Raw genomic sequence first — 21,795 nt, 5'->3', positions numbered from 1 at the left:
TATTTAGTACTAATAAAAATAAAATAAAGACTAGGACGCACAACGAATTGACATTGTTTTACTAACAGTATATGAATGTTTTTAACCTAATAAGTTTTATTAATCAGTGCAGCCCAATTTTGATGGGTTTAATTGCCCTTTTTTGACTGCACTTTCTGTCATGTTAAAGCAAAAATCCTAGATTATGTAAACGTCAATGCTTATTCTCTGTCATGCTGGCTTCTTATCCCAAAAGATTCCATAAAAGTATTTGTGAAGTGTGTGTTTTAAGTCTTTAGGTGGAATATTTAATCAAATCTACCCTGAAACATAGAGTTCTGTAAGAAAGCTCAATCTAAATGTTTTTCTCCTTTTAACTGTAATATTGTGCTTGTGGAATTATGTGCTTTCATGGCTGTATATTACGCAGAAATGCATGCGTTTTCATACATACATGTTTTCTAGCATTATTCCTTTATATCTTGTTCTGTGAACTGAAATGCAAAGGGTGCATCATAAATAAGAGGATTCAACAGGATTCATTTTCCAAATTTATTTTTAAAGACAGGGGATTTCTACTGGAAGCTAATGTTGAATTCTACCTATGCTCTTGACACCGTTGGTTTCTTGACTACTTGTCGTTTGTTCCATTGAGTGTTTTGTTTTGTTTTGTTTAAGCATTTGAAGCTTCAAGCATCTTCATCTGCTTCCTCCTCAAATTCCCCCTCTTCCTCTGCAGTGGCATCTTGGTACTGCTGGTACTCAGACACGAGGTCGTTCATGTTGCTCTCTGCTTCGGTGAACTCCATCTCATCCATGCCTTCGCCTGTGTACCAGTGCAAGAAAGCTTTACGTCTGAACATGGCTGTAAACTGTTCGGAGATTCGCTTAAACAGCTCCTGGATGGCTGTGCTGTTGCCAATGAAAGTGACGGCCATCTTCAGGCCGCGAGGTGGAATGTCACACACGGCCGTCTTGACGTTGTTGGGGATCCACTCGACAAAGTAGCTGCTGTTCTTGTTCTGCACGTTGAGCATCTGCTCGTCTACCTCTTTCATGGACATGCGACCACGGAACACGGCTGCAACTGTAAGATAGCGGCCGTGACGAGGGTCACATGCGGCCATCATGTTCTTGGCATCGAACACCTGCTGGGTGAGCTCTGGGACTGTGAGTGCACGGTACTGTTGGCTGCCCCTACTGGTTAGGGGAGCGAAGCCGGGCATGAAGAAGTGCAAACGGGGGAAAGGCACCATGTTGACGGCCAGTTTGCGTAGATCTGCGTTGAGTTGGCCTGGGAATCGCAGGCAGGTGGTGACGCCGCTCATGGTGGCAGAAACCAGATGGTTAAGGTCTCCGTAGGTGGGTGTAGTAAGTTTAAGAGTACGGAAGCAAATGTCGTACAGAGCTTCGTTGTCAATGCAGTACGTTTCATCTGTGTTCTCCACAAGCTGGTGAACTGATAGGGTGGCATTGTATGGCTCGACCACTGTGTCTGACACCTGTGAACACAAACATTTCATTCTTTTATGACTGGCAACAGAATATAAGATTAGAATAAAATGTGATATTGCAAGAGTAATTTACCTTGGGAGAAGGCACCACGCTGAAAGTGTTCATGATGCGGTCAGGGTACTCCTCACGGATCTTGCTGATGAGCAGAGTTCCCATTCCGGATCCTGTTCCGCCACCAAGAGAGTGAGTGAGCTGGAAGCCCTGCAGGCAGTCACAGCTCTCAGACTCCTTACGGACCACATCCAGGACCGAGTCCACCAGCTCAGCCCCCTCTGTGTAATGACCCTTGGCCCAGTTGTTTCCAGCACCGCTTTGACCTGAGATGAGGTTCCAGTATTGGAGTTAGCCCCTTTTTGTCTGGTAACAAAGCATTTCAAAAATGCTGCTTTAATTGCACCCACCAAACACAAAGTTGTCAGGTCTGAAGATCTGCCCAAAGGGTCCAGACCTCACAGAGTCCATAGTACCAGGCTCCAAGTCTACTAGGATGGCCCGAGGCACATATTTCCCTCCTTCAATACAGAATAAAGGAAGAAAATGCAGAGAAAAGATTATTTAAACAAAAAAGTAGAATATAATGCAGTGTTAAGAACTAAGCACATGCAAAGCCATACAATAAAATCCTCTAAATACTATACCTGTGGCCTCATTGTAGTAGACACTAATCCTGTCCAGCTGCAGGTCACTGTCTCCATGGTAGGTCCCCGTGGGATCGATGCCATGCTCATCGCTGATGACTTCCCAGAACTGCAAATGGAAGGTATTTCCTGTCACATCTACGCATTAACCACGCAGCTTATGAGGCTGGAGGTTTTAAGTGAAAAAGCAGAGGGTTTGCACTTTTTTTTTTTGATGGCAATGGCAAAATATTTCCCCTTTACAGAAAGCCATAGTTTAAATGTCCCCTGTTGACATTTCCACAGCTGCTAAATGATGACTGTGCAGAATGCATTGCTTTCACATCTGACATCTGTGGAGGAAGCACAAAGGCGCAACAGATCCTTCCACATGGAAAGCTGGGAATAAATTCAACATGCAAAACAGTCCACACTAAAACACTAAGTATTAGAATATGTATTTAAATCCATTTTTTTCACATGACAGCCCCACTTTGATTTTATGCATTTTTGAGACATTTTGTGATAAGAGGTTCCTGCCATTTTCCCAAAAAGCTGCCAAAAGAGGATTTACAGTAATCTATGCAAGCTTGCTGTATTGCAGCTGAGTGTCAAAGAGATTAAAAAAACAAAATTGCTAACAGTGCATGGTGCCAACTAAGCAAAAGGCGTGTCCAGTTTAAAATGACAAACATAGAAATTGCTGGACAGATAACAGCGATGCCAGAAAATGGCAATCAGTAAGACTGAGAATCCCAGTGAAAGAATGAGGACAGTCGGAAAGCCACACCCTGACCCAATTTACAACAGTGGAGCTGCTCAGTGTTTCTGTCAATCAAATCCACCGGACAGCTCAGTCAATAAGTCCTGAGGGAACTGAAGCGAACATCCCCTGCCAAGTCAGCACTCATTTCATAATTAGGGAAGAAAAGGAGGTCTAAAAATTTGTAACTTTTTTTTTACTTTTTAAAAACCATTTTTAATGCAGCTATAACTGTTTTTTATGTAAATGACATACGCAGTGTGGAGCTGCATATAAAGTCAAATTAAAACCCATTGACTTCACCCACTGTGCATCAGCCGTTTCCTCCCCCCACCCTGCTCATAATTTGGTTTAGGGGAAGGAAAGACATTGATTACAAAGAGAGGTCTGGCTCTTCATGATACAAGCATCTCTGCCATTAGGTTGCCATGACAATGATAAAGCATCATTTACAATCTGGACCATTCTCCCCAAACACTTTAAATGATCTTGATGGCATAATATTTTTATGACAGAAAATTGCTTGTTACCATATATTAAAAAAAGGGGGGGGGGGGGTGACATGGCTATTATAAACCTTGGAAATTTATTACAAACTGCAGATGTTGCTCCAAGACTGTCGGTGGGTTTGTAAGAACTGCAAGGAAAAAGTATTTTTCTTGGTCTAAAAGGTCAAATTCTCTGAAATGTTTTTAAATCGAGTGGAAACAAAAACACATTTGACAATGGTAACTATAATTCTTTAGACGTTTTTCCAACATTTTCTGTTTAAGTTATTCATGCCACACCCTTCCAGAGCTCCTCTCACTCAGCGGTTTCAGCTGCAGTCTGCCTCAACTGCATGCAGACTTTACTCTATTAAAAAAAAGTTGATTAATCCAATAGATATTTATTTAGGAAAATGAAAAAGAATTCAAATTAAAAATCGTGGGCTCTCGTCCGCCTCCTACTCGTTGTCTGGAATAGCAGTTCCAGCCGCCCGAGCCAAACAAAGAAAAAAAGCGGAGTGCAGCCTGTAGTAAAACAGCCAGATCTCTCCCTTCACCCCGGCGTCTCTGCTCTCGAGACAACAATGTCTCGCGGTTCTCTGAATCCACGCTTTTCCAACGCAGACACGCCCGGAGTTAAGAGCACAAAGGCCCGAGACACAAGAGTCCCGTTATTTCCACGCACGGGCTGCAGGGCGCAGCTCCACACACCCACCCACTACCGCAATCATATGCACACAGAAAAGCACAAAAGAATCAAAGAGCTCCTGCTGCTCACAGATTACATCTTCTGACTTTTCATATAAAGTATGCTGGAAGAGTAACAGATTTTGAAATTGAACTCACAATTTTTTTTTTTTTTCCAATACAAAGCAAACATATTTTTAATATTTTGTTTTCTCACCTTTGCTCCAATCTGGTTACCGCACTGGCCGGCCTGGATGTGCACAATTTCCCTCATTGTGGATGCTAACGCTTAGAATAGAACGACAAGAAGTGGACGGACGGGCACGCGCCGGGTTCAGCCTTCTGAGTCGGAATGCCAGACAATGCATTTATATGGGTGGAGCGTTTCCAGGTTACAGCTGGGGGCGGAGACAAGGCCGAGGCCACGCCCCACTACGCGTCTGCAGACGGGGGAACGGGAGATGGGAGGGACAGCCCAGAGGGAGGAACGACACTCATGCAGTTCAGGGAGTGGCAGATGAAAAGAGATATTGACCGGAATCTTACCAGCTGGTGTCCTGAAATACCCAGAATGATCCATTACAGCTGTTATGCAGACATGTGTTTATTTGGTGAAGCTTTGTCCAATGCTGTAAAGTGACAATACATATGTTACTGCGCAGAAAACAGCAATTTTGCCACAACCTGGCACAACACATCTTTTCACATTTCATGTGATTAATGTTCTTTTGTGCAGTGTCCCCTGTTTTAAACTCTTAAACTCTTTGCAGCCAACTACAAAGTTAAATGTGTATATTTACCTCCGTAAACCATCTTCTTAAATGGTTTTCAATATTTATTTGATGGAAATTTACTCTTTTTAGGTAGAGATGCCCCTTTCTTCTCCTAAATCCCTTTATGGCTACATCCCTTTATGACTAAATAAAGGGATGGACATCTTCAGATGTCTACTTCCAGCAGAATAAGGCTCCATGTCATAAAGCTGGAATCTTCTCAGTCTGGTTTCTTGAAACTGACAATGAGTTCACTGCAGTCAAACGGCCTCCACAGTCACAAGACCTCAACCAATAGATAACCTTTGGAATGCGGTGGAACAGCAGATCGACATCTTGGATGTGCAGCAGACAAATCTGCAGCAACTGTGTGATGCTGTCATGTCCGTGTGTACCAAACTCTCTGAGGAATGTTTCCAGTACCTTGTTGAATCTATGGCACAAAGGATTTAGGCAGTTCTGAAGGCAAAAGAGGTCCATCCCACTACTAAAAAGGAGTATCTAATAAAGTGGCTGTTGAGATTGTATTACATTTGATTTCCTAAATAACAACATTTGATATTGTGTTAATTTATTAACACTTTATTATAGCAAAAATATTTCTAAGGATGCAGCAGTTTGGGTATGGGCTTAAATCAAAGAGTACATCAGGCATTCAGCCTTTTCAAATGCATTGCCTTGGAAGATGTTTTATTTATCTTTAAATGTTCTTTCACTACCCTTTTAAACTAAAGTCTCTTTATTTAAAGTACCTGTGTGCCAACGTGCTTCTCTATCTGTTAGAGGAAGTGGTGGAGTATGAATGGGCAAATGTGATCTGTTGTTGGTTTTCATCTTAAAATGAAGAAAACAACATACAATAAATATTACCATTTGTGATGCATCTCAGCCAGAAATTGCAAATCTGACCAGCAAATATTTAATCAGAGCAAATGAAGCAACTCTTAACATATTTTTCAAACCTAAAAGTTCATTTAAAATCTACGACGGAGTATTAGGGCCACCAAAAAAAAAAAAAAAAATTAGAGCCACCAAAAAAAAAAAAAGTAAAATTACGAGATTTTATCTCGTAAATTTAGGAGATACAAACTCGTAAATTTAGGAGATAAAAACTCGTAAATTTAGGAGAAAAAAAGTCGTAATTTTAGGAGATTACAGTGGAAGTGAGCATGCAGAGCAGCAGGTGAACGCCGTGCAGCAGCAGAGCAGACCGACTAAACTTTGTTGAACAGGTGAGCTGAATGTTTATTGATAACGTTCCAAATGTCTGGAAGGTCATTTGTTTGATTTACGATTCATTAAAGTTTTATTTATTGATGGTTGGTTTGCAGGATCTCTGCAGCCCGATGAAGCCGTCGTCGGTGTCCCTGCAGCTGTTTGCTTGAATCCTTTCTTCCTCCACCAAAGACAAGACTCTACGTCTGTGTGACGCTTCCGTCACACAAAAGGAGGAGCACTTTTTTTGGCATTTTCAACGTTCCAAAGCTAATATAAAACACTATTTTCATTCCTCTTTATTGTTTTATGCTGAAACGGGACATTTCATCTGCAGGAGGGGGCGTTTGTAACACTGTTTACTTCCGCATTGGTGTTGGGATGACAGGTTCATGACGTAATGAGACAAATGAACTTCAGAAAATGTGAATGAAAATGAGAATAAAGGCTGCAGCGATTGTCTACACCCAAACGTGTCTCTGAGCTCCTTATTTTACATATTAAACTCCGCTTTACTGACACTGAACCCCGGAAAGACTGCTACACGGAAAATAATCTGATTTTGAGTCGCCAAAAGGTTCAGAATTTCTTTGTTTTAAACCTATAATAATCCGGAAATGAAGCTTCACAAAAGGCTCCACATACTTCATCTTCAAGCTAGGCTCCGATAAACGGACAACTTCGGTGTTTTTTCCTTAATCTACGACTTTTTTCTCGTAAATTTATGAGATAAAAAGTCGTAAATTTATGAGATAAAAAGTCGTAAATTTACGAGTTTTTATCTCCTAAATTTACGAGATAAAATCTCGTAATTTTACTTTTTTTTTTTTTTTTTGGTGGCTCTAATTTTTTTTTTTGGTGGCCCTAATACTCCGTCGTAAAAATCCTTGAATTTGTATAAAAATAAAAAATCTGCTTTATAATCCAGTGCGCCTCAATTACGGACCTCGAATTGATTTTCTGTAGTACATGGCACATAAAAACCTGTCAAACTGTTTTAGTTTGACTTGTGACACGTACTGTCCTTCAATTGTTTGTAATAGACTTAAATAAAGTTAGTTGACCTTCTTTAAAAAAACAAACTTTACTACTTACTCAATTTTTACTTTACAGTTACTTTTAAAATAAAAAATTGTATATTTTTATTTAACCAGAGAGCCATAATAGAGGGGTAAAAGAGCCATGTGACTCTGGAGCTGCAGGTTGCAGACCCCTGGTATGACTTATTTTAAACCATATGAATACAGACATTTTTAAGAGACATTTCTCATGATGTCCAAAACAGTGAATCTTAACATAGACATTATAATTATAATTCAATACTAGCTTGTAGTTGTTATTTTTTTTATTGAAGTTGTGTTCTTCATTTGAACATTTTTCCTTCAAATCAGACATTCATTAAAAGTATACGAATTTGAAAATGTGTGGGTGATTCTTAACAAACTATATAATCTTTTAGGATTTAAGATGAGTTAAAAAGTTGACACATATCCCAGCTTTTTTAAGCTATCATACACTGCATTCATTAAGATAGGAATCTGAACACAAACTGAGATAATTTACTGAAATCTTGTGGAGCAAAGTCTGAGGAAATCCAGTGAATCCAGACTCCACCGCTAGGTGGCGACAGTCAGAAGACCGTGAGGAAATGGGAGTGGTCAAACAGCGTTTCCTATACTTCAGAACTTCTGGCTCTACCGACGGTGATCCCAGCAGAAGAGGAACCTACCTACTACCTACTCTTTTTATTAGCGGTTTGTGCCTTTCCTTGTATATATACAAGCAAATTACTAATTGAAACATTTGTTTATTATTATTATCTGTACTGATTTTTAGTTGTTTACATTTATGAATCCCTTTTCTCTTTCGTTACAAAATTTCCCCCGCGTCATTTCACTATGACTATTGTATATCCCCCCCGTCCATCGTCGATATTTAAGCTAACGTAACGTTCATGCGATATGAAATGGTTTCTTCCGTTTTCATTAGCCTCGCGAGCCTTTTAAAACCTTTTAGCGTGACTTTGGAACATGGTGCCAGGAGGTAGTACTAGTGAATAATGTCTTTCTAGTAGAGGGAGGGAGGAGCCCTTAATGTTCTTGACGAAAACATAAAAACGGACTCTATGTGATTGACGCTAGCATGTGTTCGTTTCTGTTCCAACGGTTCTGTGTTCACATAGAGATGCTTCACATATATATAATCTCCAGGTAGCTTAGGTAATTAAAGACCAATTAAAGATAATCATTCATAGGCTTAAAAAGTAATAGAGGTATTAATTATAAACAATGCAATACATGTTTACTGTGTCTTTAACCAAACTATTAACAATAGTTTGGTTTTTCTCTCCTAACTAACCTTCTGTGATTTGTACATCCACTTTAGGGAAAACTATTGAACATTATGTTCTTAGAAGTGTGTTTGAGAGATTAACTGGTTTGTAATATTCATAATACTTTCTAAAAACCTATTAAAATCTTTCTCTCTCTCTATATATATATATATATGTATATGTGTGTGAGACTATAAACAAACAAACAAACAAAAATCAGCTTAAAAATTTCTACTGTAGTTGGAACAAAAATTAAAAAAAATATGTCCAGCATTTAGGTTGAAAACGTATTTTTTATTTATTGTCAAATAGAAAATTGTTTGGCCGCTTTGTTTAAAATATCCTAGATTAACATATAAGGTCATTCATTTTATTTAATCAAAATAGTTTCAATATAAAAAAAAGTGATTTATTATTTTAAAAGAGGACATATATGATTACACTTCTATAAATGCCTAGGTTTTTCAACTATTTTCTATGGTAAAGTACTAAGTTGTGATCTTTTTGTTTAGTTCCCCTAATCTTAAAGTTTCCAGTGGTCTCTTAGTTGTGATTATGCTGTTTTTAGCCAAAATCAAAGTATGTGTAGTTTTCTGGGACATAGTTTCTGCAGAGCGGCAGTAGTTCGTTAGAAACTCACCTCTGAATTTTCAGCGTTGGCACTGAGTAAGCCTTCTTCCACTTCCCATCATCCCTTTCTTTGCATGCTCTTCCGCTAGCTTTCAGTCCCTCACACCCCCAACCTAATATTATCGGTGCAACAAAAATGGCGAGCAATATTTAAGCCATCCATCCATCCGTACAGTTTTGAGCCAGATACCAGCTCAGACAAGGAAAACAAAGACGTACACGGATCTAGTCGTCTAAAAGTGGATGCTTTGGAATGGAGCGAAGCAGGGAGCTTGTGGCCTGTTGTAGGTTTTACCACACCTACGCACTTTTTCAAGGCATTATTTTTGCCTTTTCCTGATTCACAACACTTTGGAAAAAGAAATACTCAGAAATGTGTTTTTAAACTTAATTTTCTTTATACATGTCCTCCATCGTGAGAAAAATGCCACACAACATGTTAAAACCACCGTTTTTATCCGAATGGGTCTTTAAAGCTGCAAATTAAATTTAAAAAAAATTATGAAACTTTCCATCTGTATTCCATCTATCGTCTCCAACTGAAACAGCATGTTGCTTGAAGTTAGTAATAGTGTCCTTATAGATAGCCTTTACTATCTAAAAGTGAACCTTTGTATGCATTCATGTGACGTTTCCCATCACTCTGTGTTCTACTTTAAAAAAAAAAAGAGTTTCGACAACAACAAAAAAACAACAGTAAACAGAACCGAGTGGCACAAAGCCAAGTGGAAAATATCATACAAAGTTCAGTGTTGAGTTTTTGTCCCTCGTGCCCCACTTTCTTGTCATGCTTCATAGCGACTAGAGAATGGATGCATGCATACGATGGTCAAAACTGTGCCTAATTTAAAATTGACTGCCTTTGTGTCCTAGAGAGCTAAAATAGTACACTATAATGAATCATTTAGAAAACAAATATTGATATAGTGATGTTCTGTGATAAAAATAAACAAAAACCCTCATTTGATTGCATTTATTTGAATGCTAAACAGGATTTCCCATGGAGTATTTTTGCATTGTTGTTGTTCTACCTTTGTTTTAGAATTTTGTAAACAACAGTCTGTTCTGAGAAGATGGTCATGCTGTCGTTTCTCCGCAGGCATCAGGATGTTTTACACTTGTGGACCCAATGAAGCCATGGTGGTGTCTGGTAATAGCTCCTTGTTGATTGTCTATAGTGACACAGCACATTGACATATTTAAGTTTTAGCTTTTATGATGTTTGAGTATGGCTAGAAATGTTTCTGTGGTTACTACATGTTGGCTAGTGGAGGTTTGTGTACAGACGTTGGGCATTCACTCAGGACCGGCATGATAAAGAGCACAATAAGAGGCTATGGCTACTTCTGTACTGTTATAACATGTCATCAGAAATGTTTCAGGAATGAGAGTTTCCGTTTCAAGCTAAGTAGCTGTATTTTGCTGAGTGGTGTCGCTTCTGGTGCTTATGCTCCTCCCCCTCCTCTGATCCTCCAGGCTGTGGACGTGCTCCACCTCTAATGATAGCTGGAGGGAGAGTGTTCGTCTTCCCATGTATTCAGAAGATTCAAAGGTAATCCAGGTTCCTCTCATTTTATTTAGACCACACACAAGAAAATCACAGCCTCCACCGTCAGCCGTTAGCAGAACTGCTGTCATTTTGCATTCAATCTTCTCCTGTCTAAACTGTCATGTCTACTGTTAGTTTATTGTTTTTCTTTGACTTTCAGAATCTCTCTCAACACCTTGACTCTAAATGTGAAGAGTGACAAAGTCTACACTCGCCACGGCGTCCCCATCTCTGTCACCGGCATTGCACAGGTGTGTTTTCTTTTATGACCCAAATGTCAAGATCAAACTTAGAAAGGATTCCATCCGTGTTGTGTTACGCATATGTATATATTTTTAGGTGAAAATCCAGGGCCAGAACAAGGAGATGCTGGCCACTGCCTGTCAGATGTTCATGGGCAAATCCGAGCGTGAGATTTCCGAGATTGCGCTGGAGACGCTGGAGGGTCATCAGCGAGCCATCATCGCTCATTTAACCGTGGAGGTTTGTGTTAAATAGTCGATTGGTCCCAGCGTTCCAAAGAGAAGCTCACATCAATGTGCTGGTGTGTAGGAGATCTACCAGGACCGGAAGAAGTTCTCCGAGCAGGTCTTCAAAGTGGCCTCGTCTGACCTGGTCAACATGGGGATTGGTGTCGTCAGCTACACGCTCAAAGACGTTCACGACGATCAGGTACTTTTTCATTTTTCCATCAGTATGTGTGAAGAGGCTCCTCCCACAAAAGCTTTTATGGTCACTGTGTTTCCTCTCAGTTTAATTGCCCTCCAATGATGAAGACAGTCTCTCATCCTGTCTTCAGTCCTAATATAGTCTTAAGTGCTTCTCTGGCGTTTTCTATGCACCACAGTTGCACTTCCTGTCTGAATTGAGTTGCCTGGCTTCATTTTTGCCCTGGGCATGTCTGTACACTCTCCAGCGTCTTTTTGTTCTTGTTTTCATACAGATCATGTTACACCAGAGGCTCTGTTTATTCAGCAAAAAAAGGCGCAGACTTTTTTTCTCAGTTCATCTTGTTTGAAAAGTCCTGTTAGTAGCAAAATAATATAGACATTTTGTCCTTCCTAGTGTCACTAGTTCCATCTATTGATGTGGTAATTTAGGAATATGCTGAATGCTTGTTGCATGTTTGCTGTGTTGCTTTAATCCTGACTGTCTGTCATAACTGCAGGACTACCTTAACTCACTGGGTAAGGCGCGAACGGCCCAGGTCCAGAAGGACGCCAGGATTGGAGAGGCTCAGTACAAGCGGGATTCTGTCATCAAAGTAAACCACGCAAATGCGAGAAAGAAAGATCTGGTAAAGAACGGCATCTTTTTGACCCTCTTTTGTCTGTCTGTTGCCGCCTACAGGAGGCCCGGGCCATGCAGGAGAAGGTGTCTGCTCAGTACAAGAACGAGATTGAAATGGCTAAAGCCCAAAGAGATTATGAACTGAAGAAAGCGGCGTACGACAAGGAGGTCAACGCCAAGAAGGCCGAGTCAGAAATGGCCTACCAGCTTCAGGTAGTGGTTTCTTCTCATCGTGTGACATTTATTTGTTTTGGGACCTTTCCAGCTTCTAAATCCTCTCTGCTTAGCTTTCACTGTAAGTGGTTTGCATTACATATTCCAGGTAGCCAAGACAAAGCAGTGCATCGAGGAGGAGAAGATGCAGGTTCTGGTGGTGGAGCGCACGCAGCAGATCATGCTGCAGGAACAGGAAATAATCCGCAAGGAAAAGGAGCTGGAGGCCAAAGTTATGAAGCCGGCAGATGCGGAGAGATACAGGCTAGAGAAGTTGGCCGAGGCCCAGCGGTGAGTTCCAACGGTTAAAAATGCTCACTTTGCAGCTTTTTAATCCGAGCTGGAGCCTTTATAGTAACGTTCGATTTCTCCTGTGTGGGACAGTGCGCAGCTCATCATGGAGGCTGAGGCAGAGGCTGAGTCCATCAAAGTGAGAACTGCCATGTCTGATTTCTCCCGATAGATCTTTCATTACTTGCTTAGTAGCAAACATTTTAAAGTTTTCTTTTTTCTTGTTCGTCTGCTCTCCCAGCTCTGTCCTCACAGCCCTGTCTGTTCTTGTTCACGCAGATGAAAGGCGAGGCCGAGGCTTTTGCTATGGAGGCCAAAGGCCGCGCCGAGGCCGAGCAGATGGCCAAAAAGGCAGAGGCCTTCAAGCAATACAAAGAGGGAGCTATGGTGGATTTGCTGCTGGAGAAACTCCCACTGGTCAGTTTAACTCCTACAAAATAAAAGCTCCTGTAGTCACCCGCCATAGATGAAGGGCAGACCAAGAAGATGTTTTAAATAAATAAAATACCTCAATATTTGACAAAAGAGGGGATTCCTGATCCGTCAGTAAAATGTGGACTTTTCGTAACATTTATATTATCTTACTTAACCTCTGTTTTACATGTTGATGTAATAATAATTTACTGTTGTTTCTGTCACTTTTCAACATCTAAATTAGTTTTGCTTGATTTATTTATATTGTAAAATGTTTGTAATTCTCATTTTTACTGGCATCAGGCCCTTAAACACAGTAACTTACCGACTTCCAAATGCAAATGTTTTGAATGTTTGGGATTCCTGCTGATCTATAATGCCTCCTGTGTTGTTGTGCAGATGGCAGAGGCCATCAGTGAGCCACTGTCACACGCCCAGAAGATCACCATGGTGTCCAGCGGCGGCTCAGAGGTGGGAGCAGCCAAACTCGCAGGGGAGGTGCTGGACATCATGACCCGGGTGCCAAGCGCCTTGGAGAAACTCACAGGAATCGACATCTCACAGGTATTCTGCAGTCCAGCTGGGAAAAAGAAAACTCTTCTCCTTAAGTCTTCAGGGTTTTAACTCTGAGGGTCAGGAGCTGCTGGATGCTTGCTTCCATCCAGTTGATGAGAAATCAATCAAGTAGCAGAAAACAAATAGGTAAATCAGAGAATGAGTGAACTAAATTAAACAGAAGAAGCTGTAACATCCTTTTTGTTTAAAGCCTGCATGTTAGTAGCGACAGCTGCAATGAACGTCCATCATAACCTCTAACTGTAGTCTCAAAAGGGCAGATGAATAAAATCTGCTTAAGCTGAGACCAAATGCTGAGCATTAAAAATCGGACATTTCTTCCAGGCTGCTGGGAAAAGGGCCCGCGCCCATTAAGGAGAGGACTGAGGGAGGCGCCTGAAATAATCCGTCACGCCAAGTCTGACATCATTGCGTCTGCAGCACGTGCTCACGCCATTGAATCAGCACCACCCAACGTTCCCATTCTACCGTTTTATCTGCATGTTTTCCCAACATTCTTCCTCATTTGTGTCTTTTCAGCTGGTGGCCCTGCATCTGTGCAAAGTCACACAAAAAACAGTCTAGTTGAAGGAACCACTCCTGTCTGTCGTTTAACCGCTTAGATGTATGCAGCGTTTTACTTTAAAGTGACTGCAGTTTCCCTGCAGAACAACATTGTTACTAAATTAAAGAATATGGAAAATGGAAGCCTTTAGTTTTGTGCCTTTTAGACGAGTAAAACTCAGTGAGGTAACATCATGCTGCCTTCAATCTTCACTACAGAAGTCTCAATGTTCTAGTCATTATTATAACAAAATGTGTGCCTATTTCCTGTAGTTGACAGCTACAGAGTGGACTGTAGAGTTGCTGAGGTCTTTATCTGTGAAGTTTTGTGTAGCGATGAAAAATAACAATCTTTTGTAAATGTTTGATCTACTGAGAAATCCCTGCAGTAATTATCATGAACTGTTACTTTAAAGGCTTTAATCTACCTAAAAATGTTTTTAAGGTCAGTCAAACATATGTCCTCCTCCAAATCATGTCTCTATCGAAAGTGTTTTCCCAGCAAAAGGTTCCTCAAAACTCCGGACATTCAATCAGAGAGATGCCAACCGGCCTGAATCCAACAGCCCCTTCAAGGAGGCTTTAAAATGCTGACTCTGAAATGAGTGGAACGTATGGAAAAAGTTAAGACTTTTCCTAAAGTATACACGCTTCAACCATCACCAGTAATCTGACCTTCAACCTGCAGATGGGTAAAGGATCCAAAACGAACAATAAAGTTGTAATTTTAACCATTAGTGGCACAAAAACGATATTTTTTTTTTAGGGAAATAGCTAAGTTTAGCGACTTTCCTTTTTTTTTTGTGTGCAGTTGCTGCTGGTGAGTGAAAAGGTTTTCTCAGTTGATGGGGGTGGAAGTTGTTGGTGGGAAGATGCTGAGGTTTTCCTGTATGAGCACTGAAAGTATCTTGTGGTGGAAAAGCAGCATTGATGTTGATTTGCAGCAGCAACCGTTTTTTTATATAGTTACATCTTTTACCTACTGTTTTCTAAAGACTTGGTGAATACGTATGCATAGATAATCTAAAGCAATTTTAGATTTCTTGTAATATTTTCTATATTATGATTCAAAACTCAAGCTGAGTTTTAGGTTTTAGCTGCTCTCTTTAGTTCATATATGTATTTATACTGACTTAATATCCGATTAATATTACTTTTAGACATTTTCTAAAGTTTTTACTCTGCTTTTTGGATTCTGTCGCCGCCAAGTGCCTGGTCAGACCCCTCAATCAGACTGAGCTTCCTTAGGGAAACTCTCCTTCTCGTCAAACGGATCTCAAGCCATCGGTCTTCAGATGAAAGCCAAACTAGTCTCAATGCTTTTGTGTCTTACTGGGAAAAGGCATTGAAAATTTGTTGCATGACTTTCTTAGTAGAAATAAATATTTATCTTCCAAGTAAAGTGAAGCTGCTTGTATGAATCATCAAATTTCTCAGTAGTAAACAAACAAAATAAAAGGATTTATTCACTAAAACAAAGCCAGTGGTCTTGTTTACTGAATATTTTCTCCACAGACAGAGGATGAAGCTCATTTTGATTATTTGAAAAGGCTTACTTTATTAAAACATCTACAAAAATAGACAACACCATGAATAATAACAGCATGAAGGCAGCAAGCATTCTACAGAAAGGAAGAAGCCCCAAAATGGAACAGGAGTTTCTATATATTAGTAAAGGAAACAGTTATTCTTTGCTCAGGATATATACATGTACTGATATGTTCAGATTCAGACACAAAAAGACTAAACCAGACATCATGAAGTCAGTACTTATAGTCAAAAAGATTTCCATGGAACTACAGTGTATCAAAAATGAGCCAAACAAACGGCTTGAGCATCACTGAGATCCTCCATGAAGCTGATTGGGTGCGCTGTACAGTCAGTATGGCAGAAAAATGTGTTCTGCCACAGTCGGATTAATGCTCAATGGTTCCATCCTGCAGAGATCTGAGGATTTACAGCCCATTTTCAAGTTACAGTGATTCATTTGGTTGAGCGAGTAAAAAAAAAAAAGAAATCACAGCGCACTGAAAGTTTGTGATGGTGGTCAGACATGGATGCAGATGCCAATCCATTATTTGAACAATATTTTACATCTCTTGGTTTGGCAATACGTTTGCAGCTATCCCCGATGCCTTGTTAGATATCTTAGCATGATTATTGCAGTAAAATGATTAGATTGTTCGGGGTACATAGCATTAAAGTGCAGCGGGTGGCGGAATTTCGGGACTTTCCTTTGTGACTAAGTCACAACAAGATACAGGTGGAGGAAGATTAAAAAAAAAAAAAAAAAAAGTTCAACTGAAGATTTTTCCATCCATTGTTTCAGCCTGGAAAAGCCCTTCAAGTTAGTGATCGTATGTCTCACTGGAAGCTGAAGATTCTCCTCTTCTGAGGAGTCCGTTGGAGCATTCATGCATCTGTATCTTTCAAAGGTGGAGTTCAGACATTTCTTGGAGCATGATCAATTGCAGACAGGGGGACTGCTGTTGTCTGGTCCTCATGGTTTCACATTTGTCCACAAAAAACTGTGGATGTGGGTCATTGAAAGGAGATGTGGCTGAGGTCAAATGAGTAAAACAGTAAGAAGGGGAGGGGGGTACCCTGACGTTATTATAGTTTACACAGAGTTGAGGATTTAACCCTTGTGCTATCCTATGACCCCACCCTTACATTGACGTGTTCTCCCTACCATGACAAAGGGGGATAAAGGTGAAGAGGATTTCTTGTAATCCACAGACACTAGTGAAGATCACAAATCATTGAAGAAAAAAGGTTCAGCACACTGTCTAGTGGGTCTAGATGACCCAAGTCCCAATGTTAAAGTGCCTAGGATAGCACAAGGGTTAAGTAAGGGTTAATGGCCGACAAAGTGTGCATTATCCAAAATGAATGCACTTCCCGGAAGCAAACATCTGACGCTCAGGTTTGCACAACGTGCGTTAATTTCTGATAATGCACATTTTGAAAGCCATTAACCCGCTTATACCATGGTCACTTACAAAAGAAATAAACATTCAATTAGCTTTTAGTACTTTATTCTTGTTATTTTTTGGGGTTGGATAGCTTCTTCCACAAAAACCGGACTATAAGCATCGGTTCAGAGAGAAAGTTCATCTCTTATCGCTTATTTTTGTCCAGATGATGAAGCTAAAGTTTGTTTTAAAGAAGCCAGCGCAGTGATATAAAACATTTAAGCTATGTGACCGGAGCTTCTTTTTTAGGTGTGAATTATCACTATGGATTATCACCTTTCAATGCACACCCAGCAGCCAATCAGAATCAAGTATTTACCCGGACCATGGTATTACTTCAGGTAAACCACTCCTGTAGATGTAAAGTAAACAAAGAAGGTTTCTATGCAGACTGCACCCACCACCAACACCTACTGTCACCTATAATATGAGATAAGTATTTGTTTTGGGGGGGGGTCTGAAGTAGGGGGAAAAAAAACCGAACCAGCGGCGTCTCATCCCCACTTGCGTAAAATAAAAAAGTACCCACATTCCCTGTAAGTGCACCCTCCACCTTTCCTGTGTTTCTCTTCAAACCATGTTCATGGCGTCCTCGGTAAGGAAGGAGTGGATGTGGGCGAACGATGGGCGGAGTTTGCAGTCTCTGTTCCAGCAGCTCAACATGAGCTCGTAGAGACCCTGCGGACACACGGCCGGCTTCCCAAGATACACCTGAGAAACAAACACAAAGGAGATCAGACATTTTAGGAAAATGTTGACGTCTCTGGATCACTTAGTGCTTATTTTTTGGGATAAAGGAAACATACGTCAGAAGTCTAAAAATGAGATTTTAGCAATCTAGCAAAAATTTATGCAGACTCATAATTAGTACATTTTTTCATTTAAGTAAATAGTTTAATAGCTTCAAATTAGTTATACTAGTTCAATTAATATTTGGTGAGGAGAAAGAAAGTTATTTAAAATTCTGTTTTGGAGGAAAGCTTAAACAACTCAAACCAGCTTATTAGAAGAAACAAGTAAAAATCACTGACTGCAGATTCCTCATAAAAGCAGAGATGGCAACAAGATAATTTAATAAATACTTGACACTCTTAGGAACAACATTAATGAGGTTAGTGTGAGATACCAGTTCAATCAAACCTTTTGTCAGCATGATCAAGATTTAAAGCAAAAGGAAAGGATGTGTGAATATTTGGAGTAAATATTCCAAAATTGCTGCTAAAGATTCTTTGTTGCTTTCTTAGGAAGACTGGCTTGAAATTCGTTATTTTTTTTAAGTCAAATGTATTCTTCTTATCAAATATAAAATCAATTCATCAATGGATCCATTTTCTTTCAGTCTTTTTAAGAACATTTTATTCAGGACAAAACAAAAAAGACAACAGCTTTTTTGTTCCTTTTTTATAAAAAAAATTCTATTTATTTATAAAAAGCTATTTATAAAAAATATTTATAAAATCAATTATGGACTTGTGAAGTAAAATTACACAAATTCAGTGGTTTGAAACCCAGCTGTGTTTTCTGTGTGTAAGAGAAATAAAATAAAAAAGTACCTGTCTGCCCTGGTCTCTGAAGAACTCTCCGGCATTGTCGATGACTTGTTCATCTGTCAGGTTGGAGTACGGTTGCTCCTGACAAACACTCAGCATCTCCCACAGAGTGACCCCAAACGCCCACACGTCACTGGCTGTGGTGAACTTACCCTGGCAATCCACACAAACAACATCATACAAGTTCTGGCTTGTGTCAAAGTAAAATGTTTTTTATCAATTTTTCAAACAATATTGATCTATGCGACCTAAATTATTTTGTGGGGAAAAATATACCAGCAATCAACTATGATTTCAGCAGATGCTTTTGGATCTTATGGTCTCACCATCAGAATACACTCCCAGGCCATCCAGCGGATCGGCAGCACGGCTCTGCCCTGGATTCTGTAGTAATCTCCGGCGTACAGGTTTCTGCTCATGCCAAAGTCGGCTATCTTGATCTGCCGTTCGCCACCTCGATCTTCTCCATTCTCCCCTCGGTCTCCCCCCACCAAACAATTACGGGTGGCTAGGTCCCGATGCACAAAGTTCAGGGAAGAGAGGAACTTCATTCCTGATGCAATCTGGCTGGCGATTGAGATGAGGGCCGGGTAACTGGGGGACCGAACACACATGGGATAAGTAGCATCATTGTTCTGTGTGTGGATTTTGTTGTGAGCGCAGGCGATACCTGATGGTTGGCGCGTTGTGAGAAGGTCCGGTTTTGTCCAGCAGGACTCGATGGGACAGGTACTGGTTCAGGTCTCCACACTCCATGTACTCCGTAACCATGCAGAGTGGGTCGCTGCTCACACACACCCCCAGCAGCTGGATGATGTTGGGGTCCTTCAGACGAGACAGGATCTTCACCTCTTTCAAGAAGTCGTTTCTATCAGATGAAAAAAAGTTGATTATTGGATGTCAGAAACAGAGAAGCAAATGTTGGGCCTCTTCTCTTAGTGCAGTCATCCGCAACTTTTTCCGGACCGGATCAATGTCAGGCAAAATTTTCACGGACCAACCTGTACGAGGTGGAAGTCTTTTTTTTTTTTAGCCATCGGTTTTTCTTAACTTTTGAAGGTAACGTCTTTTTCCATCCTCTGTAAAATATCTTAGGCTGGTTAAAACTTTATTTTTTTGCTAGATTTCATGTAGGAACCATTAAAATGTGATATAGATTTACCCTTAATACATAACCGTCAAAGTGAAGGTCCAACTTTTAATGTGCGACAGATAAATACCAAAAAAAAAAAAGAATAAAAAGTAGTGACTAAAAGTGGTATTTATTTTCTAAATATAATCATAAATATGAATCCACCATTTAACTGCTTTCTTAGCAGCATCCTTATGACATTAGACAGCTGGTGGCTCGATATTCGCTTTATTATTGTGTTCTGTGGGAACAACTGTCACAATAAATCCTCATGATGTTACAGACCTGGCATTCTTGGAGGCATCTGGGCGCAGTATCTTCACAGCCACCAGAAGAGGGCGACCTTTTCTCACATTAAATGGGAACTCCAGGCTGGGAAGGTCCTGGGGGTTCTCTATTTCACACAAGTGCACCTTTCACACAAAAACATACAAGCATTGCTAAAGAGTAACGTCAGCCCTCACCATGATTCTGTCAGTATATCAGCCATGCTCTCACCTCTCCAAACTGTCCCTCCCCAAGCTTCTCCTTAAAGATAAGACACTGGCGAGGCAGCTCTGGCAACGAGGCAGCATCAGCCCCGGGGCTTGAGGATGCTAAGGCAGGGACTGCGTAGGTGTTGTTACCGCTCACACCTTGCAAACTCACAATGTCTGCTTCAGCGTAGTGTGGAACACTGGGAGGAAGGGGTGGGGAAACGGGTGGAGACAGAGATGGGTATGGCGGGGATCCGGGGTAAGGAGGGGGCTCCTCCTGAGATGGTGGGAAGCCCTTCTCCATGTCCAGGTCCAAACCACAAGCTGAAGCAAAGGGGTGAAGAGGTAAATACGGGTCAAATTAAAACCAGTTTTCTTCCTCAAAAAATCAGAAAAATCCTGTTAAATGAGAAGGACGTCTTTTATTGACGAGACAGTCTGGAAGAATGTCATCTGAGTAACAACCATGTGATCCACAGTTTTTTTTGTTGTTTTTTTTAGAATTACAGTAAAGGACGGACAGGACGGACCGCCTTTGTGTCTGGGAATGCTGAGCTGCAGCAGAAACCATTGAGAACATCAGTCAAATACAAATATCGACCGACACCAGAACGCCTGTTTTAACGTCGTTAACTGACAGTTATGCGTTATTGCAAACTTCTGGAGGCCTTTTTGAATGCGCGCGTGGGAGGGTATTCATCACCGCAACATTAAGTTTGGAGTGCGACGCCAAGGAATGGTGGTTCTCTGTAAGCCGGTCTGACAGTTTCTCTGCGGCTTCCCGGCGAGAAAAACAGTATACCCTACGCCTTCAGTGACAAGAAGGGACAAAGATTTATCTCTGCTCACATCAGCATGCATCATTGATATGAAACAGGAGACGCTCAAAAACCGGTGGCATTTTCAACTTAATGTTTTGATGGAGGAGCAGCCTGTCCTCATTCAGTTATCATTACTTCGGTGCCTCCAAACTAAACTTATATAGTTAGATTTATTTAAAAAATAAAAGATCTAAAAAACAGGTGGGTTCTTTTTCTGAAAACGAACAACTCCTAAGTGATACTGACAGCACATTACAGGTTTCTAGGGATTGTGACACTTCAATAATACATGAATGTATCTTTACATAAACACTTTGGATTTTAAAAACTGTTAATACATTTTAGATTTACCCACAGCTACAAGATAATAATTCTAAAAGGTTAGATGTTGAAACGGACAGACTGTAAAAACCATCGACTGTTTTTACATTTTATACATGCAGCCCCCTGCTGGACATTGGCTGGACCTCTTGTGTCCTTTGGGGAAGATTTAACCCTTACAGCAGAAATATCTTTATCCTAAACTAACAAAGGGAAGAATCTGAACCAGGGGGCTGCAACCTTCAACAGTTAAAGAGCCATTCACAGACTACAACCCAGTAGGAGCCACAAAGTCTGATTTCCCCCTATAGTGAAATTAAGACACGGATTTGTATTTACGTTATCGTTACTATAATGATAAATATAAATAACCTGTCGTTTATTTGGCATAAATAAAACATAAAGAGAAAAAAGCCTTTATTCAAAAAAATAAAGTTGCAAACTTTTGACAGAAGTCCAAATGACTTTCAAAATAAAAGACACCATGCTTCACATAGGATCATATCAATGGAGCAAATGTAGCAGTATGTATGATAATATCAGCAGTGATTTATAAAAAATACAGCAAAAACAAAACCTTTGTTCCAGTTTGTGGTGCAACTCGGGAATTTGTAAAACTATTTAAACTAGTTAAATTATAAAAAA

General features: G+C 40.4%; 3 protein-coding genes across 5 annotated transcripts in view; 1 reads left to right on the top strand and 2 right to left on the bottom strand.

Moving 5' to 3' along the window:
• Nucleotides 1–517: 517 nt before the first annotated feature.
• Nucleotides 518–4,416, bottom strand: LOC101157969 (tubulin beta chain). Its single transcript, XM_004077997.4, has 5 exons — nt 4,267–4,416; nt 2,133–2,241; nt 1,896–2,006; nt 1,567–1,811; nt 518–1,481 (listed from the first exon to the last, which is right to left on the bottom strand). Exons 1-5 carry the CDS (start codon nt 4,321–4,323, stop codon nt 669–671), a joined length of 1,335 nt encoding a protein of 444 aa, XP_004078045.1. The 5' UTR covers nt 4,324–4,416; the 3' UTR covers nt 518–668.
• Nucleotides 4,417–7,667: 3,251 nt separating this feature from the next.
• LOC101157726 (flotillin-1) lies at nt 7,668–15,354 on the top strand. Its single transcript, XM_011485475.3, has 13 exons — nt 7,668–7,791; nt 10,099–10,149; nt 10,476–10,551; nt 10,709–10,799; nt 10,888–11,031; nt 11,101–11,220; nt 11,717–11,812; nt 11,899–12,051; nt 12,161–12,342; nt 12,436–12,481; nt 12,622–12,759; nt 13,156–13,320; nt 13,657–15,354. Exons 1-13 carry the CDS (start codon nt 7,686–7,688, stop codon nt 13,684–13,686), a joined length of 1,398 nt encoding a protein of 465 aa, XP_011483777.2. The 5' UTR covers nt 7,668–7,685; the 3' UTR covers nt 13,687–15,354.
• Nucleotides 15,355–17,293: 1,939 nt separating this feature from the next.
• Nucleotides 17,294–21,795, bottom strand: part of LOC101172605 (epithelial discoidin domain-containing receptor 1) — a 47,411-nt gene continuing 42,909 nt past the window's right edge. For all 3 annotated transcript variants that reach the window (XM_023964435.1, XM_023964437.1, XM_023964436.1), the window contains 6 exons: nt 20,031–20,332; nt 19,818–19,945; nt 19,071–19,268; nt 18,727–18,994; nt 18,404–18,553; nt 17,294–17,561 (listed from right to left, as the gene is read on the bottom strand). In XM_023964435.1, the coding sequence (XP_023820203.1) occupies nt 17,421–17,561; nt 18,404–18,553; nt 18,727–18,994; nt 19,071–19,268; nt 19,818–19,945; nt 20,031–20,332 (1,187 nt within the window). In that variant the 3' untranslated portion in view covers nt 17,294–17,420. The remainder of the gene's footprint in view (nt 17,562–18,403; nt 18,554–18,726; nt 18,995–19,070; nt 19,269–19,817; nt 19,946–20,030; nt 20,333–21,795) is intronic.

This window comes from Oryzias latipes, chromosome 16 (assembly GCF_002234675.1).
Source record: "Oryzias latipes chromosome 16, ASM223467v1".
Classification (NCBI taxonomy): Eukaryota; Metazoa; Chordata; class Actinopteri; order Beloniformes; family Adrianichthyidae; genus Oryzias; species Oryzias latipes.
Note: the sequence above shows the minus strand (reverse complement) of the source record. Positions and strands in the feature narration are given on the sequence as shown.

Excerpts from the sequence above, each read along its gene's own strand:
- LOC101157726 (XM_011485475.3), top strand. The coding sequence starts at position 7,686 with ATGGGAGTGGTCAAACAGCGTTTCCTATACTTCAGAACTTCTGGCTCT. Across the intron at positions 11,032-11,100 it reads TCGCTCATTTAACCGTGGAG|GAGATCTACCAGGACCGGAA; the intron begins GTTTGTGTTAAA and ends GCTGGTGTGTAG. Across the intron at positions 12,760-13,155 it reads TGCTGGAGAAACTCCCACTG|ATGGCAGAGGCCATCAGTGA; the intron begins GTCAGTTTAACT and ends GTTGTTGTGCAG.
- LOC101157969 (XM_004077997.4), bottom strand. The coding sequence starts at position 4,323 with ATGAGGGAAATTGTGCACATCCAGGCCGGCCAGTGCGGTAACCAGATT. Across the intron at positions 2,242-4,266 it reads GTAACCAGATTGGAGCAAAG|TTCTGGGAAGTCATCAGCGA; the intron begins GTGAGAAAACAA and ends TTCCATTTGCAG. Across the intron at positions 2,007-2,132 it reads CTACTACAATGAGGCCACAG|GAGGGAAATATGTGCCTCGG; the intron begins GTATAGTATTTA and ends TCTGTATTGAAG.